This window comes from Apostichopus japonicus, chromosome 8 (assembly GCF_037975245.1).
Source record: "Apostichopus japonicus isolate 1M-3 chromosome 8, ASM3797524v1, whole genome shotgun sequence".
NCBI classification, from domain to species: domain Eukaryota; kingdom Metazoa; phylum Echinodermata; class Holothuroidea; order Aspidochirotida; family Stichopodidae; genus Apostichopus; species Apostichopus japonicus.
In genome coordinates, this window is record NC_092568.1 from 23542427 (window position 1) to 23562392 (window position 19966).

A 19966-nucleotide genomic window follows, 5' to 3' on the forward strand; every position below is an offset into this window, starting at 1 on the left:
TCCAGGTTTTACTGCATGTGGTACCTCTCGCAGGGGTTAAACTCCTTTAGTATTTGGAACAGACATACATTTGTGGTACAAAAGTATTTGAGATTTATAGTAATTGCCATGTTCTCTGTGTATATCGGGTTGCAGTATGTTCCATTTATAAGGAGGTCTTCCAGTTGCTGATGTAGATTGCTTAACAACAATGTGAGAAATTCTCCTGCCATGTTCTGTTTATGGAGAAGAGACAAATAATATTTCTACACAAAAAACAATTGTGTTTTGATGAAATTCTAAATATATGTACGGAATATCCATGAAGATGAAACACATAATTTTTAAGCGCTACACAAGATATCTATCTCATTCCTACTTCTTCTTTTTATACTTTTTCGGTTACGAATCAGTGGCGGCGGAACCGGGGGGGCTTGGGGGGGCTCAGCCCCCCCAATGAAAAAGTTGAGGGGGCAAATGCATGATAAGCCCCCCCAATATTTACCAAGGCTCCGAAACGTGCATCTGCCCATTTTTCAATGCATACTTGTCGATCTGTCCGATGCACACGTATACTATATAGGTGTAATAATTTTAGTAATTGCCGGGGGACTCTCGGCCCGTCCCATGGCTTTAGACCACATGTTCACCCCAACCGCGTCTTCACGCCCCGTGAAAAGTGGAAGCAGTGAATGTGAGTACCGGTAAGCGTAACACAACTTCGTCTTAGGCCAATGACTTGCCTCATTTCAGCCAGTTCTCCAACATCCCCTTACTTAGTGACGGAGCGTCCATATATACAGTCAGGGGGAGGATCCCCCCCCCCCCGACGGACTCAAATGGACTGCTGGCGCCCTTTTCAGCACTACTTTTTACTCAGTGGCGTAGGAAGGTACTTTTGAGTGGGGGGGCTGAAGACTGATGGCCAGCCTGGGGGAGGGGTCTGAGGGGAGGGGGTGTCCCCCTCCCCTTTGGAATTTTTTTGCATTTCCAGGTGGCCTCAGATGCAATTTGGTGCAATTTCGCACACTTCAACACCCACTTCATTTTGTAAACTTAATTTTGTATTTTCACCTGGCCTTAGATGCAATTTGGTGCTCCAAATGAGATTTTTTTCTCATTTGGAAATGAAAAAGGGGTTTTCTGACTTGCGAACTGGGGGGGCGGAATGATACTTCCGCCCCTCCACATTTTTCACTGGGGGGGCTGGCGCCCCCCCCAGCCCCCCGGTTCCTACGCCCTTGTTTTTACTTATTCGCGATTATTGACTATTTTATTGCGCTCTCAAATACCTACTGACATTTGTCATATTCTGTTGGTGTAATTTTTCGACAAAATGGAGACGACACCTATTTATTCACTGTTTATCTGCAAATTAGCAAGGCCCGGAAAGGGTCATTTCCTGCAATCTAGGGAGTATCTTTACTCAAAAAAATTCTGTACGCTCCGCGCCAACCTGTGGTGGCGCTCCTCTTAGATAGTGTCGAAAGCGCCCCTACAGACCATTCTTGCCCCCCCCCCCTGACCAATACCCCTAGCTCCGCCACTGCCCTTACTACACTCAAAAACGTCTTTGCGAGTACACTACGAGTATAATAGCTACTCTCTTAAAACACCATCGAATATACAAATTACAATGTTTTTACAGACTTTTACGTGCAATCTGAGAAATTGCAGGCTTGAGACCCATATTTTAGGGCTAGGTATTCGCAGCATAAAACACTCGGGAAGTGCCGTTTCCGGCCATCTGGGGGTTTGAAAAACCCAAAATTTTCTTGTACGCTCCGCGCCAACCGATGGTGGCTCTCCGCTTAGATGGTCTCCACACATTAGCCCCCCCAATAATTTTTCCGTTCCGCCGCGCCTGTTACGAATTGGAGGAAAGTTTGATCGGAGTGACAAACAACTTAGAGAAAAGGAATGTAAACCATTTTGGATAACTAGGGTATTTGGGCGCTATTCCAGCCCCGATAATTTCCACAGGTTTCACAACTTGGAATTACATTAAACAAGTCGGGACGTTACACAAACAGAGTATAACCATACAATTATTCTAATGACTAAGATCATGTGTAGTACCTGTTCCCTTTCGAGGGGAATGGTGATACACACCCGGCGATGATAACACAGTCACATCCTCGATGCAAGGGGACTGGGGGTTGAGAGCGGATCAGTAGTTCGGTTGTTTGGTTTTTCGTGCCCAGGTTCTTTCCTGGGTGACTTTTCTTAAAAGTTATTAGATAAATAAACGAGGATAACTCCATGTCCCTTCGGTACCTTCTAGACCTGGAGAGTACGACTGAACTATACTCAGCGGTACATTCGGTTTCTATCGATACAAACATTACAGCTCCATGCATCATGCATCATGCGTTTATACACTTGTATAGCTGTTATTATTGCGTCGCAGTGTTTCTTTGTATTTCAGTTATATTTCGTCATTCTTGCATTTTTTTTTACTTTTTATTCTGCCTCATTCTGTAATATTTATGTAATATTCACACATTGTTATAGCAGTCAATGTATCTATAAATCTCTATGTCGTTACTGTACATCGCAACTGCCTGTATCGTATACGTTTACACACTTAAAGCGGTTATTTTGTGTCGGAACGTGGTTTCTTTATTTTTTCTTTTAATATTGCATCTTACTGTGATATTTATTTAAAAAATGTATACACATTGGATTACCCGTCAATGTAACTAAAAACTCTAATTGTTACAAACATACCAGCTACCTGCATCACCCTTGTATATACTTATAACTCTTATTGTGAATTTGTGTTTTAATTTTGCGTTGTGAAATAATTATGTAATAATCACACATTTTTAATACCCGTCAATGTAACTAAATCTCTATTGTTATACAAACACACCAGCTGCCTTCATATACGTGTATATACTTATAGCTCTTATTTAACATTATCAAGGATGTGTTTTTTCGTCATTCTGTAATATTCATGCAATATTTTAACAAACTGGAATACTAATTGAACTAAATTTTTATCATTTAATACAACAGCTACCTTCGTCGTACTTTTATATACACTTAAAACTGTTATTTTGCGTTCCAAGGTGTTTTTTTCCTCATTCATTTTGCGTCAATCTGTAATGACAATATTTATGAAATATTCACACATTGGAATACCCGTCGATATATCTGAAGTATCTATCGTTACAAACATATAACGGCTCCCTGCATCATCTCAAGGCAGACAGTGAATATATAAATATAATGAGTGTTTGGCCTTTACACAGAATATGCATTTATCCGGTTATAATCAGCAAACACAAAACATATATATAGAAAGATGACGTCATATGACGCCTCTTTCAAACTATTTTAGGCACACTGTAAAACCAAAAATACGAGTGTTTTGCAATTGCTTTCATTAGTTAAAGCGACGTGTTATATTGTGAGCGTCACTTTTCAGGTTTCCATAAATATTTTTCGATAAACATTCTTATCAAGGTACACATCACGTAAACTGTCCACTCACGTCAAGAATCTCTACTCTCTTCGCATTCTCCGTATTTGTAGCCATCTTCTTCAATGCTATTTTTTTAATGTTATCATCTCAACAATTACATGAATTTTGAATACATTTTGTAATATTATACATATTTTTTACATTACAAATAAGCTAAATTAATTAAAGTAAATTGATATTAGAACAACCATATTAATACCAGTTGATTGCAGTTCACGCCTCACATACCGCTTCCTCTATGATTATTATATTTTGCGTGAGAAAATTACATAATAAATCATTCATGAAATATGTTCAGGTTTCCTATTTTCGATTAGTCTTTACATGTATACCTTAGGATAAACAAAGAAAATCAAAGTATATTGCATGCTCTTAACTGCATTTATAGCCAAGACATAACCACATCCGCCGCGGACGCAAAATTTCCCACTTTTGTCACCAAAACATCCAGAACAGTGAACGACTTGCAGCCTCCACCGGGATTCGATTCCGGGCCTCGGTCTTTATATAAGCGGACAACCAAACTAGGTAATGGATTGTCTGTGTAGAGGTTCGAAACCAGTAAGGAAGGTCGTCATTCCACTGTAGGCTTTGCTACCTGTATCGAACAATGCTAGTCCTTTGTTGGTAAAATATTTTGCCTTAATCTAGAGATGAAACATGATGGTAACCAACTCAAAACCATTCATTAACCCATAAGCCGGGTCTCAAAGAGATACTTTGAACAGAACTCTGTTAAATGAAATGGATGTAAACGACTTAGGCAAATGGTTATGTATATATTTGAAATGGCAATGAGTTAGACAATTTCAGAACAGTACAAACACTTCCAGCTTCCACTGGGATTCGAACCCGGGCCTCCCGCTTTATATGCGGATACCCTAACCAACGAGGCTATGGACAGTGATTGTCTGTCCAGAGGTTCGAAACCAATAAGGAAGGTCTATCTATCTGTCTATATAGCTATCTGTCTGTTTATCTATATATCTATCTATCTATATCTATCTACATATATGTATATTGAACCACTCAAAGATGCGTATCTTCTGAATTCACCTCGGTCGCAGCGTATACAGTTGACGATGTCCGTCTAGTGCTCGGCCTGTCGCTGGTCTTCACAATCCTCTTCTGACATAGTATCGCTTTATAAAGAGCTTTACGGTAAGTCCTATTGACCGCGTTATAAATGTAAGGATTCACAGCAGAATTTACGTACAATAAAAGCTGAACATACGGTTGGACAGGTTGAAGTTTAGTCTGCCAAAATTCTCTCGTCGCAGAATCACAGAAGAACACAATAACATAAATTAAGGACAACGTATGAAAAGGCATGTTACAGGTGAAAAACACGGAACCATTGAACACCAACATCTTAGCGACGGTATTGCGCATCTTCGTCCCGTTGCGCACAAACTGTGGAATGTTTCGTCCAATCAAACGATCGTTTAGCTTACGAATGATTTGAAAGTACATGAAAAAATTTGGAAATAAGGCGAAGAAAAACGGTAGCGTTTGCATTCCATTAACGACCATGACAATCCACCCGTTCACGGGCCAACAGTAACTGATAAGTTCCGGATGGTGCTCAGACGTGGCATCATTGTAAACCACGTATGAGGTAAAGTATTCACTCGACGCAGGAATGGTCATTGCGGCCAAGCAAAACGCAACAACCCAAGCAGCTAGTATAACGTACTTGGTGTGAGACCTACCTGGAGATGTGCGCACACGGTGTTCAATTGGTCTACATATGGCATCATACTTGTCCAGTGTAACCAACGTAACGAGAAACAGAGACGCAAATGCGCACGTTCTTACCATGGGGAAGATTGTCAGGCAAAATGCAACACCGAATGCGTGCACGTCACTGTGTACCGTGGAAGAATGAAGGCAGGCTAACTTCTCTCCGATTCCAATGGCTAGGTAACATACGTCTGCAAAGGCAAGACTAATAAGATAAAAATTAGTGATAGTTCGCATACTTTTGACCCGGAAGGTAACAAACATGAACAAGCCATTTCCCAAGAAGCCTAACGACAGAATAACAGGCATAACGATACCGATAACAACATGGTCCATGCGAGAGTAGAAAAACCATTCAATCTCTTCTCTGGTCTTATTCGAAAAATCGTGGACGTAGTAATTCATTTCACGCAAATTACGATGGTGGTCCGAATACGACGAATAAATCGTACCATTATCCTGTGAGGCAAGCATCGCACGCATCAAGACTGTGAAAAACTCAGTATCTCGAAAAACGTAGAAATAATTCTTATAAGGCGAATGGATATATTCTGCTACTGAAAAGTATATGAGTATGCGATGAACGATTGAAACGTATTGTTTGTCTGCTATAAACACCGGTATCACTCACACCTGGGATACTCCACCTGAAGTTTTACAGAAACTTGCACTGCAATCTTTCAAATATATACTTGCAAATAATCCATGATTTCACGAATTAAAAAGTAATCCATTAGAAAGAAATCGACTTGACTTAAGTCAAATCCAAGAAGTGAGTAAGTATATAGTGGTCAAATTCTCAAGTCAAGAATCTGACAAGAGCTGGTGGTTCAAGCTTATAATTTTGACATCCATTAGCTTACTCTTTTCACAAAAGAGCTCAAATTGTGGGATATGACAATCCATTTTGAAATTAACAAATTTGTTTGATCGATCGAAGGATTAAGGTTATGCTAAAGCAGCTTAAGTGATGCTCAATTATACCGGAATCCCATCGCTTGCCCAAGTGTAATGCCTTGTATCCGCGAGACAATCAACATGCGAAGAATTTTTAGTCGTTGACTCAAGTTTCTTACGGTTATCTCAGAAACCGAAGGCTACAACACCTATATAAGTAGTTATCTTTACGGGATCAAACCCAAAAATCAATAACCAGTGGGTATTCTTCGTCAAGTATCCGTCCAATAGGAAACGTCGTTTTACAGAAGTTATGGACAAACCAATCAATAACTTTGTAAGAGCACAGAATTTTTGACAATGTTTAGTTGCTATGGAGAGGGCTCGCTTGTCGCGAGTACTTTTCCCTGTAAAAGTGAAAGGAGATGGACGGGGAATGAGGGGTGGGGCGGGAAGGGTGAACTATATATGTCTCGCAATTCCACAGACTCAGGTAAATATTGACTCCATTATATAAAGGAAAATATATGAAGCAAGATATGAATGAAAGCATTCGACATAATTCGCGACGAATGCGGTCTATTATGTCGTAATGTTATGCTCTGTTGTTATTATTGTCCATCTTAGCTATATATTGAAACACACGAGTCACGTGGTGTCCGATATTATTAAACGCGAATGTATAGAAATGCAACTAGTAACAGGCTGAACGGCGTCGTTTCCGATCTGGCAAAGTATGCCTCTTTGACGTAGACCACTTCGAACTCGTCAACAAGATTTGTCTTTCCTTCTTTCTGTATTTATTTTTCACGTCACTCTACCTCTGTGTGCAGCGGTCAAGTGGTTTTCTAAAACAATCTATGAGGGGGGGGGGGGAGAAAGTACCGGGAATCTTCGTATTATCGTCTGATTATAGCGATATACACACAGTATAGTTTTGGGCGCCAAATCATTTTGGTCAACAAGTGTTATTTTATTCATATATGTGGCTCTTCACTTCAGTGTGTAGCAGCCAAGTGGTAATTTAAAAGCACTCGTGTTTCTGATGCAGTAATCTTTTAGATCCATCTATCGAATCCCACTCCCAAAACGGAACCTCAAATAAGATGCTAGCATGAGAAAAACCCGCATATATTTATCGATTTACCTTGCAAAATACACTGATCTATGATATATTAATATAATGTACAGACATCGCTATATATTCGGTGTTTTGAACTTTTTGTTATCGAAACAGAACTTCATGAGCAAAAGCATGCATCTATAAACTTACTTAACTACGATATAGACACACACTGTAATGACAATCTGAAAGCAGTTTGTTATATTTGTAGACAGTGTATCAAGTTTGGTATGAAAAAAGTTAGGAATGGGGTGGGAGGGGAGGAGAAGGGGGGTGGTTGACCCTCACATTATGGTCTAAGTAGCTGACATCCAAGATATTCTTACGCAAACTGCCACCCTATATGGAATACACATATTATGTGTAGACTAGGACGACGTCCACTTATCGCACACGGTGGAGTCTGTAATTGTGTCACCCCTGGCGAGCCATGCAAACACAACTCAGTCACTTCCATAAAGTTTTTACATGTGTAAGATGGGTAAGAGTTATAACAGACGGCCAAGAATAATTATGAGAAATTCACATTTGCGATAGAGGTATCTAAAAGTAGGCTAGCCTATAATAATATTCAGAATCGTCTTTCGATACAAATTGGTCACACATTTTGCACGTCATACCGGGGTAATATTTACGTGTTCGTTCTGCCTCTAACATCACATATACTGGTACACATATTAGCGCAGATTTGCAATGACAAAAACAGTTAATACTGCAGGGTTAAACGTGATGTCAATACACCTCCCCCCCCCCCTCCCATCACCCTATACAGATACGCATACGAATACGCACGCGCACACCGACCATCACTGGCACATCACGATCGGCCTAACAATGCACTAGAAAGAAAAGAAAAAAATCAAACCCAAGATAAGATTCAAATAAGATTGCCGTCCAATCATAAGGTCTCCATTTCGAGTCACTTCAAGATTAATGTATGTCGTCCATTTACAGAGTTGTTGACAATTTACAATTTATAATCATGGACGTTAAATATGAATCCAAGCGGTTTTGATAAGCCCAATGAGGCTTCTTCGCGAGTTCCTGCTTGCAGGAGGATCTGACATACATACATACCTTTATTTTCACGTACATATCAGTTTGAAATCGTGTCTAGGACATTTCCGTGTTTCGAGTAAAACTCCAGGAGAGAATATTTGTATTTGCATTATTCTTTATTTCTTTATTTACCTCGCATACACGTGGACAACCTTTTTCTCGATGAGAGGGCGACATTTTGAAACAGATCTTTCTTTCATTTCAACCACGATAAGATATACGGCATTGCTTGTTGAGGTACAGGTTGCTCTAGGTATATGCTAAACTAGCCACACATAAAACAAGATAATGATAATTAAAAAAGGGTTTGATAGTATTTGAAGAACTAGTTACACTGTTTTAATCATTTTTTTGACAATGTTTTGTGGTCATAGAGTTTCATGGTGACAAGTACTAACTCCGATACACTGATGTTTATAAAATGAGGCAAATTTCCTCTTTGTAAGACTTAATAAATACTTTAATGCACTAGTTGGACTCACGATTTTCTGTTATTGTTGATAACCATAGGATACCTAAGTAGAAGCATTACATTTTACATTTGTAACTTTTTTCGTTAAAAAGCGGTGAGTATTATTCTTATCAAATTGGTGCAACTTGCCATAATGTGGTGTTATAGTTAACCCTATAGTGTTGCCCCTGCCGTCAAGTTGCAGTTAAAACCCTCAAACTGAATTATTGAGGGGAAATATTGAGGGGAATATGCTAAATCAAAAGTGTGGTACCAAATATATATATATAATATCCTCTCTTCTTTCAGCTCCGCACGTTTATTTTTTCTTTCTCTCTCTCCTTTGAAAAAAAAGTCTATATAAATATTGGTGCTAGTTTAGAAATGTCGACAATTGTCTATTGAATTTCAACAGTTGCCCAGGTGTCCTACCAATGCAATTTATAACTTGCCCTAAAATTGCATTGCCTCTATCGATCCTTATAATGCCGAGCTTTGTCTGTAGGCCTAAAACTTCAGTGCTTCTAAAACTAGCTACAATAAGTAAGCGGTACCTTCTAGCGAGAATATCATTCGTGAAGAAATATATACTATTATTATGTATCATTACGTAACGCACAATATCGAGTTATGAAAAACTAAGAAGTAAACATCTGCACTTGATTCACTCTTCGTAATATTTCGAGCATGAGCGTCCGGGCAACTGTGACCTAACCCCCCCCCCCTACCCACCTCGGGAATACTAAATAAAAGAAACCAAAAAATTGCTCGCTCGTAAATATTGGATCAACCGGTTCCATTTTAACGGTTAGTAACGGCTCGATACTTTTCATCCTTTCGACGGGTGACCGGTTTAAATACCCTGAAGTTTATTTGCCCCTCTCTGTAATTTTATTAATCGGCGGACGTCAACGATTCCGAGTGTGGATACCAATTTTTGCTTGATGCCCCCCCCCCCCATCAGAAGTATAAGTGTTTGAGTCCCTGGATATACGCTGTATTCTATTCTAAGTTGCCCTTAGTGGGGGAGTTCTTCCTCGTAAGAGTGCCTGTTCCTATTGAAGCCAATAGAAACATGTCGCTTAAAGACAAAGAAATTATTATTCCCGATTGGTGTAAGATAAACTTGCTAGCTGTTGCCCATTGACTTATTTCCATCATAAAGTCACTCTCTGTGGAGATATAGCAAGAAATATTATACTTTCTGTTCATTCTGTGTTGAAAGACATAGCACAACAATGTATGAGCGTAACACATGAAGAGTTTTAAAGCAAAGGAGATAAATGTCTATCATTGAGAACCCACTCCAAGGGTATGTTATAGAATATGGGGAACTATAAAATAGTAACTTTCATTAGGTTTTTGACACTTTTGTTCCAAATGAAAGGTTCACTTTCTCCAAAGCCATATTCTATAAAGATGAGAAAATCGTGAGCGCCTTGAGCAGTTCATGTTAATATATATATATATATATATATATATATATATATATATATATATATATATATATATACATACATAAATATATATATATATATTTATATATATATATATATATATATATATATACATAAATACACATATAACTCACTAAACGGTACAGTTTCAAATATATACGTATAATATGTATATAAATGAATTTTCTTCATTTTCTTTGCCTTGGATCACCATTAAAGGTTCCATCCATACTGCCGCAAGTTTTCAGGAAATTTCTTCCTCTATTAAATAAAGTCCAGTTTAGTCCAGCCCAGTCCTTTCTAAGCACGGATCCTTAAACCCATTAGCATTTCTTATAAAATCTCGCCCCAAGAAATGAATAAAATTCGAAAGTTGCTGTTGACAGTTCGTGTTATGACTAAAATTCCTTGGGTCCGAACCCCTCCAGTTGTTCATGTAAAGCCTGGACTTCAAGTACGTATGCTACTTTGCTATTCAATATCGTCCGAATAAATGTGCAAGTGTCACAAAATGCATGAGAGATGTTCAAGGTTTATGATGACACTTTTAAGAGTCAAATAAAGTGCTGTCACAAAGCAAATGGTGCTTTTGATAAAGAATATCTGAATGTTTTCACAACTTTAGTATATATGTTAATAATTTAAATTCAAACATTAAATCTGAGGGAGGATAAAATGATTATTATCAAAATGAAAGCAGACTGTATAGGAATTGAAGGTACATCTTGAACACATCTTCGAATTTTATGCATTACTTTTGACAGACTGACAGCGTGAAGTGACTAAAATGACGAAATTACAAGGATAGATCGAACAGAAAAATCAATATTTTTAAAATTTCTTATGAGGAAAGAGCCATTTTGAATAGAGAAATGAGAGATGAAAGCTTTGATGATAGTTAAAACTCGAATTAGAATTAAAAAAACAACAACACGGCTGTTGGTTTAGAACTCTCTCAATAAAAAATTACCTACTTTATTGTGACGGGGGCTCTATAGGTAACTGCATGGCTACAATAATTTCGAAGAATAATTTTTCAATAGACATGTTTTCGTATAGTTCATTATATATATATATAGCATAGCTCAAATACATCATTATTCTACCGCAAATAATGTTATATGACAAACCCACCCAGTTTGGGTCACCTATTTTACACTTCATCATGAAGTTTGAGTTCAAGGAATCCACTCCCTTTTGGGTCGGGGAGGGGGCATCGCTTGTCTGTAAGCCCTCTATCTCAGGTTCATCAAACCTTTGCGATTCTATTTGCTTGTACCTCTGTGCGTACCTCTGTATCGCTATGTTTGTATATTTTGTTCAGTCTTCAGGGGAATGCCAGTCTTGTCACAGCTTTTTCTGTAGCACTAAACCGTGAGCGTGCAGTACATACGTTAAGCAATTCCCCGTATAACCGTGCATATATACGCGTGGAATAGATTTATACCTAACAAATGATTTCTGGAGGGTAAACCGTGGCACACAAGACTCGGGTCTCAAGACTACAGGAATCAACATAAGAACTGATTAATCATTTTATACGACCAGAAGTTTGATATGATCAATTTATACGTAACAAAGAACCACCCTGCAATGCATATGTATATATTGCAGTCTTAAAGAAAAGAGTAATTCAAATAACTATGGTGTGATATGCCACTGGAACGAAATTTTTTGCTTTCCATGACCCGGTCTGTTCATGTATATATTTCAATTTAATTAAGACTGATAAAATAATTAACTATATCTAATTAATTAACTTCTGGTACCTCTGTTTCTATCTAACATAAGTTATTTATTCTGTTAATTATAACTTGTCTGTATCTTCTACTATGTGTTTATGAATTACTTGATGTGTAATAGTAACCATGGAAGATGGATATAAACTTTATACGACCAGTGTACTTTGCTTGAACGTGCGTACCCTGCATCCTGCACAAACCACACACGGTGGCGAAGCACTCCTCGTACAAATTTTTGTCTACGCTCTGCTGACGTCGGATACTAAGGATTTAGATTCGTCAATGAAGCGTCACCTTAAAGTAGCCTTTCATGCAGCTCAGTCTGCGTTATGTAGTATTGTTCAATGCTGAGGGATTTGAGCTATTCAACCTCTGCTGTTAAACAGAGATTACTACCAACTCTCTGGGATAACTTGAAAGCTACTCTTAAGAGGCAACCGATTCACATAAAGGTACACAACTTTGAGATTAACGATTGTTGCTTTGTTATCTGTGTGTATCGGTAGTAATTAAGAGGATAATGATACAATTCCATTGTCCATAGATCTTGAAGCCAGTTGGGAGCAGATTTCAAGGTAGTTTGCTTATCTCTTATTCACGTGTACCGCCGCGGGACCTACATTTCGTAATCATTGACCCTGGGAGGTTCATCATGTCAGTGTTAAACTGACTAGGCATACCTCCGCGTATTGCTCATCTTATTCTACAACTCGTTAAACAATGAAAAGCTATTTCGTCTGATATCATCCCTTTGCGAAAGTCATGGTTCACGTTTTTCTAACCCTTCAGCTAAGTTTATTAAAGTTACAAACTGGGACAACTATACTCACCCTTAACAGATCTTCTCCGAAAACGTTTCTATCGAATGGAATGCAAATTTCACTAGGACCTAATAAGTTCACGAAGAACTTCCACGTAGACTGATCTCTCGTCTACTAATTTATATTTACTACATCAAAACAAGTCGGTAATTGCCTAAAACAAAGTTTCATGTTATCTGCTTCCGTGTTTTTGTTTTGTGTTTGTATATGAGAGTCCTTCATGATGTGATAAGCTAAGGGTTGACACAAGCGTACGTGTTACGATGCAAGATTACCTCAGTTGTATAAGACTCGCAGAGGATTGAACCTAAGCCTACATAGAACCAGAAGAATAGCCTTCTTTGTCAAGTAATCCTCAAAGGTACGTCACGTTGCACAGAGGAATTCGCGACACAAGGACACTTAAACTGACTTCAAGCTGAACAGACTTAAGCTGACTTCAAGCTGAATATTGTGTCGACATCATTCAAGAAATGGAGACGCTGATAGACCAGAGTAACCGATCTGTTTTGTATTTGGGGTCGTGGATAGAAACTACATCCGCGAATCTCTCGTTCATTCTTTCCATTCTGGCTGTGTTTCTGATGGTGAAATCGATTATAGGTAGTAATAAAAGGAAACCGATTCCACTAGATGCACGAGAAGCACCTGGACCAATTGGTCTTCCGATCATTGGTAACATCATCCAACTTGGAACTGTACCTCACGTATCGTTCGTGGAGTTGGCTAAGAAGTACGGTGATGTCTTTCGAATTAGGATTGGAAGTCGTTCTGTCATCGTTCTTAATGGAAGACAGGCAATTCATCAAGCTTTAGTAAGGCAATCTGTTGATTTTGCTGGACGCCCTGAGTTAAATGGTTTCCAAACTACTGTTGCCCTTAACGGAGGATCAGTTGCATTTACGACTTACGACGAAGGGTGGAAGTTGCATCGAAAAATAGCAGATAACGCATTACGTCACTTTACCTCAGGTAAACAATCAGTCCTTGTCGAACAACAAGTGAAACTTGAAGCGACTGAGTTTATCAGCTTTGTTATGAATAATAATAATGCCGCCGTCATTGACCCTTCTAAACTGCTTAAACTTTCTGTGAGCAACATCATGGCAAGTTTATTGTTTCAAGTGCGTCACGAACTTGACCACGAAGAACTGAAATCAATTGTCAACAACAGCGACCTATTCACAGATGCAATCTCAGGAAGTAATATGATTGACTTCATGCCTTGGCTGGGAGTGATATTTCCTGGTAAAATGAAATCGTTTACAGAATTGGCGACGAAATTCAGAGACATACTTGGAGTTCACGTCAAAAATCATCGCGATAATTACCAACATGGGTTAGACAGCGACATTTTGTATTACCTCATGACACTGTCTGAGGGAATTGATCCAAAGCAAAGACAAGAACTTAGATTAACGGACGAACGAATACGGTCAGTGGTCTACGACTTTTTCGGGGCAGGATTTGAGACTGTAGCCTCTACTTTGATGTGGGCATTTCTCTATGCTATTTATTTCCCAGATTTACAAAAACGGATGCAAGAAGAGATGGACGATGTGATAGGTCGTGACCGTCTGCCGTCCCTGGCTGACCGAGGTAGACTTCCCCTGACTGAAGCCTTTCTCGCGGAGGTTTCCCGCCATTCCTCTGTTGTGCCAACTACACTACCACACAGCACAGTACGAGATACAATACTGGAAGGCGGGTATAATTTATATATTCCTAAGGACACAGTTGTTTTTGTGAATCTGTATTCAATTCACTGTGATCCCGAAGAATGGAGTGAACCTGGTAGGTTTGATCCGAAAAGATTCCTCTCACCAGATGGCCAAAAACTCGACAACGATAAAGTAGATTCGTTGATGCGATTTGGTGTTGGTCGAAGACGATGTATCGGGTCCGAGGTTGCACAGATGGAGCTATTCCTGTACTTTACTGTAATTCTCCATCAGTGTTCATTGAGAAGTACCGAGGGCCAAAAACTTACTCTGAAAGGAGAAGGTTCCTTGCTGGTGGTAAGGCCACCTAAGTATGATATGGAGATGGTGCTTCGGTAGAAAATCTAATCTTGGTCATTTGAATTGTTTCAGTGCAAAAGAAAAACAAATCTTTGAACTATTAGCATAGGGAGTTGGGGTGATCTCCTCGTTTCCTAGTCACAGGAATTCAAGGGTATTACTAGTGCCCTAAGCTAAAGCCTTTTTGGTAACAAATTTCAACGGTTAGTTTACTCGGGGGGTTAAACCTTTCCAATTAACTTTAATGCGTATTTAACTTCTCAACCAAAGTGATGAAAAAGAAAGATTTACCGGTTTAAAATTGCTTATTAAGAGTTTGAACATGTAAATGGAGTGGCAGAAAATCATTGGAAGCATTCTGTTTCAAGCGTTGTCTTAGCTAGTCTCCTTCTTTATCGTTTTCATGGTTACAAAACGAGGCCGGTACATACTTTTGAACTTTTTTATTATTTCAAAACCCATTCTGGATTGACAAAAGACATGTATATAATCGTAATTATTATTAACAGAAAACAATGTGATGATGCTATAAGACATATGAAATAAAAACAATAAAAAGGAAACACCTTTCCTATGTGGGGAGGGGATAAGGGGGGGGGGAGAAATCCCCATCTTTGATATCCTTCTGAACGTGTTCATGTAAGAGGTTGTAACATAATCAGTTATGGTACATCATCACTGATCGTCGTAACTTGTTTAGTTAGTGATATAAATTCTCTCCCAAGGACCCAAGGTACTTTATCAGAAAGTACATGTGGTAAATATGTTTGTCATTGATTTGTGGACAATTTGCTTGTAATTGTCGATAATTTCTCTGTAATAATAGACCGACAGTCAGTTTGCAGTTCGTTTCCAAATAGGCCTATACATGAAGGACATCTCTTAACATCATCTCTATTGAATGTACCCTGCTCGTCATATTTAAGTCATGATACAGTACAATGTCAATTGTTTCCTATACTTCACATATTACAGGAGCAGAGTTAATTCCTTTAATAATATAGTATTCAAAGCAATGGATTAATTCGAACAAATTACTTTCCACAGCGTATAGGCCTTCTATAAATGCAAGGGAGTGTATTGTTTAACAATTGTAAGCCTTAGTGGAAGGCACATTGTGAACTCGTAGTCACTAGTCTTAGAGCTACTTGATGTCTTTGAATACATTTATATTATCTGTGGTATTATTGTTAACTGAAATGTTCCGATTTGCTCTATATATTTGGTGTGTGTAAAGATTCATTAGAATATAATTAGTACTAACAAAAGCTGTTGTTTCTTAATATAATTTGCAACATTTAATAGCAGGGAGGTATGTCACCTCCAGTATCTGCAAAATTGTTTGAACAGTTTTTCTTTTTGGTTCAACTTCATCTTTCTTTCCTGTTCTTGCTTTTTATGTTACTAGCCTAGATTTTCTGATATTCGTATTGGTTTATACTTTTCCAAGAGGTATGTTCCATGCATTCGCTACGGCTGAGATTACGTTAACGAGTACACTTTGAATAAATGGAAATGCTCATAGACAAGATTATTCTTGTGTTGCTCTTTTTATTATTATTATTAATTCTCATATTTCCATCTCCCTAGCAATGATTCTCTTTACAAACTGCTTTAAGTTGAGCAGGCATTCATCTTTCTAATCGGTGATTTCCGGCTATATCCAGATCCGTTCTCCAACTGATAAACCAACACGATACACAATGTCAATTCCAAACTGAGCAATTCATAAAGCTACTGTACCCCATTAATGTGACTGTCGGGGGGGGGGGGGGGGCTAACCTCTCGTCTACTAATTTACATTTACCACATCAAAACAAGTAGGTATATAATTGCATAAAAGGTGTTCATTTTATCTGCTCCCGGTTTGTTTGTTTTATCTGCTCCCGGTTTGTTTGTGTTTGTATATGAAAGTCCCATATGTTGTAATAGTAAGCTAAGGTCATAGCACAAGCGTTGGTGTTAGGATGCATGATTACCTCCGTTGTATAAGAATCGCTAGCAATTAACCTTAAAGCCTTCATAGAGCAATATAGCTTCCTTTGTCAAGTAATCTTCAAAGGTACACAACGTTGCACAGTGGAATTAAAAAGGCATGCACTTTATAGACACACTTAAATTGACTACAAGCTGAATGTCGACATCATTCAAAAAATGGAGACGCTAATAGACCAGAGTTACCGATCTGTTTTGTACTTGGGATCGTGGATTGAAACTACTTCCGCGAGTCTCTCGTTCATTCTTACCATTTTGGCTGTGTTTATGATGGTGAAATCGATTATAGGTAGTCGTCAAAAGAAATCGATTCCACTAGATGCACGAGAAGTACCTGGACCCATTGGTCTTCCGATCATTGGTAATATCCTCCAACTTGGAACTGTGCCTCACGTATCGTTCGTAGAGTTGGCTAAGAAGTACGGTGATGTCTTTCGAATTAGGATTGGAAGTCGTTCTGTGATCGTTCTTAATGGAAGACAGGCAATTCATCAAGCTTTAGTAAGGCAATCTGTTGATTTTGCTGGACGCCCTGGGTTGAATGCTTTCCAAACTTCTGTTGCCCTTAACGGAGGATCAGTTGCATTTACGACTTACGACGAAGGGTGGAAGTTGCATCGAAAAATAGCAGATAACGCATTACATCACTTTACCTCAGGTAAACAATCAGTCCTTGTCGAACAACAAGTGACATTCGAAGCGACTGAGTTCATCAGGTTTGTTATGAATAAAAATAATGCCGTCATCATTGACCCCACTAAACTGCTTAAACTTTCTGTGAGCAACATTATGGCAAGCTTCTTGTTTCAAGTGCGTCACGAACTTGACCACGAAGAACTGAAGTCAATTGTCAACAACAACGACCTATTCGTAGATGCCTTTTCAGGAAATAACATGATTGACTTCATGCCTTGGCTAGGAGTGATATTTCCTGGTAAAATGAAATCGTTTACAGAATTGGCGACGAAATTCAGAAACATACATAAAGTTTACATCAAAAATCATCTCGATAATTACGAACACGGGTTAGACAGCGACATAATGTACTACCTCATGACACTGTCGGAGGGAATTGATCCGAAGCAAAGACAAGAACTTAAATTAACGGACGAACGAATACGGTCAGTGGTCTACGACTTTTTCGGGGCAGGATTTGAGACTGTAGCCTCTACTTTGATGTGGGCATTTCTCTATGCTATTTATTTCCCAGATTTACAAAAACGGATGCAAGAAGAGATGGACGATGTGATAGGTCGTGACCGTCTGCCGTCCCTGGCAGACCGAGGTAGACTTCCCCTGACTGAAGCCTTTCTCGCAGAGGTTTCCCGCCATTCCTCTGTTGTGTCAACTACACTACCACACAGCACAATACGAGATACAATACTGGAAGGCGGGTATAATTTATACATTCCTAAGGATACAGTTGTTTTTGTGAATCTGTATTCAATTCACTGTGATCCCGAAGAATGGAGCGAACCTGGTAGGTTTGATCCGAAGAGATTCCTCTCACAAGATGGCAAAAAACTCGACAACGATAAAGTAGATTCGTTGATGCGATTTGGTGTTGGTCGAAGACGATGTATCGGGTCCGAGGTTGCACAAATGGAGCTATTCCTGTACTTTTCTGTAATTCTCCATCAGTGCTCCCTGAGAAGTACCGAGGGCCAAAAACTTACTCTGAAAGGAGAAGGTTCCTTGCTGGTGGTAAGGCCACCTAAGTATGATATGGAGATGGTGCTTCGATAGAAAATCTAATCTTTGTAATGAAAAATGTTTTAGTGCAAACGAAAAACAAATCTGTAACATCTAGTAACAGGAATTTAAGGGTATTACTTGCGCCCTAAACTAAAGCCTTTTTGGTAACAAATTTCAACAGTTAGTTTACTCGGGGGCTTAAATCTTTCCAATTAACTTTAGTGTGTATTTAACTACTCAACCAATGTGATGAAAAAGACAGATTTACCGGTTTTAAATTGCTTATATAGAAGCTTGAACATATATGTGGCATGGCAGAGAGTCATTGGAAGCATTCTGTTTCAAGCCTGGTCTTAGCTAGTCTCCTTTTGATCGTTTCGATGGTTACAAACGAGGCCAATACATACTTTTGAATTTTTTCATTACTTCAACACCAATTCTGGATTGAAAAGAAGACATATATATAATCTTGATTATTATTAACACAACAAAATGTCACAATGCTAAAAGACACAAGAAATAAAGACAATAAAAAGGAAAAACCTTTTCCTATTAGGGAAGGGAGGAAAGGGGGGGAGAAACCCCATCTTTGAAATCCTTCTGAACGTGTTCATGTAAGAGGTTGTAACATCATATGTTATGGTACATCATCAATGATCGTCGTAACTTGTTAAGTTAGTGAAATAAATTCTCTCTCGAGGCTCCACATGACTTCACCAAGGTATTTTATCAGAAAGTACATGTGGTAAATATGTTGGTCATTGATTTGTGGACAATTTGCTTGTAATTTTCGATTATTCTGATATAATAGACCGACAGTCAGTTTGCAGTTCGGTTCCAAATAGGCCTATACATGAAGGACATCTCTTTACATCATCTCTTTTAAACTACCCTGCTCGTTATATTAAAGTATACAGTACAATGTCAATTGTTTCCTATACTTCACATAGAACAGGAGCAGAGTTAATGCCTTTAATAATATAGAATTCCAAACAATGGATTTATTCCATAAATGCAAGGGAGTGTATTGTTTGACAAACTAAACCGTGGAAGGCACATTGTTGACTCATAGTGACAAGTCTTATAGCTACTTGATGTCTTTGTATACATTTATCTTATCTGTAGTTTTATTGTTAAATGACATGTTCCTGAATTATTTTTTGTCTGTAAAGATTCATTAGAATATAATTAGTATTAACAGAAGCTGTTGTTTCTTAATATAGTTTATCATGTGCAACATTCTAATAGCAGGGAGGTATGTAAGCCTTCCAGTATCTGCAAAATTGTTTGAACAGTTTTTGCTTTCTGGTTTCAACTTCATCTTTCTTTCTTTTTCTTGCTTTTTATGTTACTAGTCTTGATTTTCTGATATTCGTTTTGGTATATAATTTTCCAAGATGTAGTTCCATGCATTCGCTACGGTTGAGATTACGAAAATGAGTAGCCTACATTTCGAGTAAATTTCAAATAAATGGAAATGCTCATAGACAAGA

General features: G+C 38.5%; 1 protein-coding gene and 2 pseudogenes across 1 annotated transcript; 2 read left to right on the top strand and 1 right to left on the bottom strand.

Annotated features, from left to right (window-relative positions):
• Positions 1–2676: 2676 nt before the first annotated feature.
• On the bottom strand, positions 2677–5743 carry LOC139971129 (growth hormone secretagogue receptor type 1-like). The gene has a single exon (XM_071977338.1). It carries the CDS (start codon positions 5693–5695, stop codon positions 4499–4501), a length of 1197 nt encoding a protein of 398 aa, XP_071833439.1. The 5' UTR covers positions 5696–5743; the 3' UTR covers positions 2677–4498.
• Positions 5744–12390: 6647 nt separating this feature from the next.
• Positions 12391–16315, top strand: LOC139971452 (cytochrome P450 1A5 pseudogene; annotated as a pseudogene).
• Positions 16316–16567: 252 nt separating this feature from the next.
• Positions 16568–19966, top strand: LOC139971453 (cytochrome P450 1A5 pseudogene; annotated as a pseudogene).

What these genes read in the sequence shown, in the direction of transcription:
- LOC139971129 (XM_071977338.1), bottom strand. Translation starts at nt 5,695, where the DNA reads ATGCGTGCGATGCTTGCCTCACAGGATAATGGTACGATTTATTCGTCG.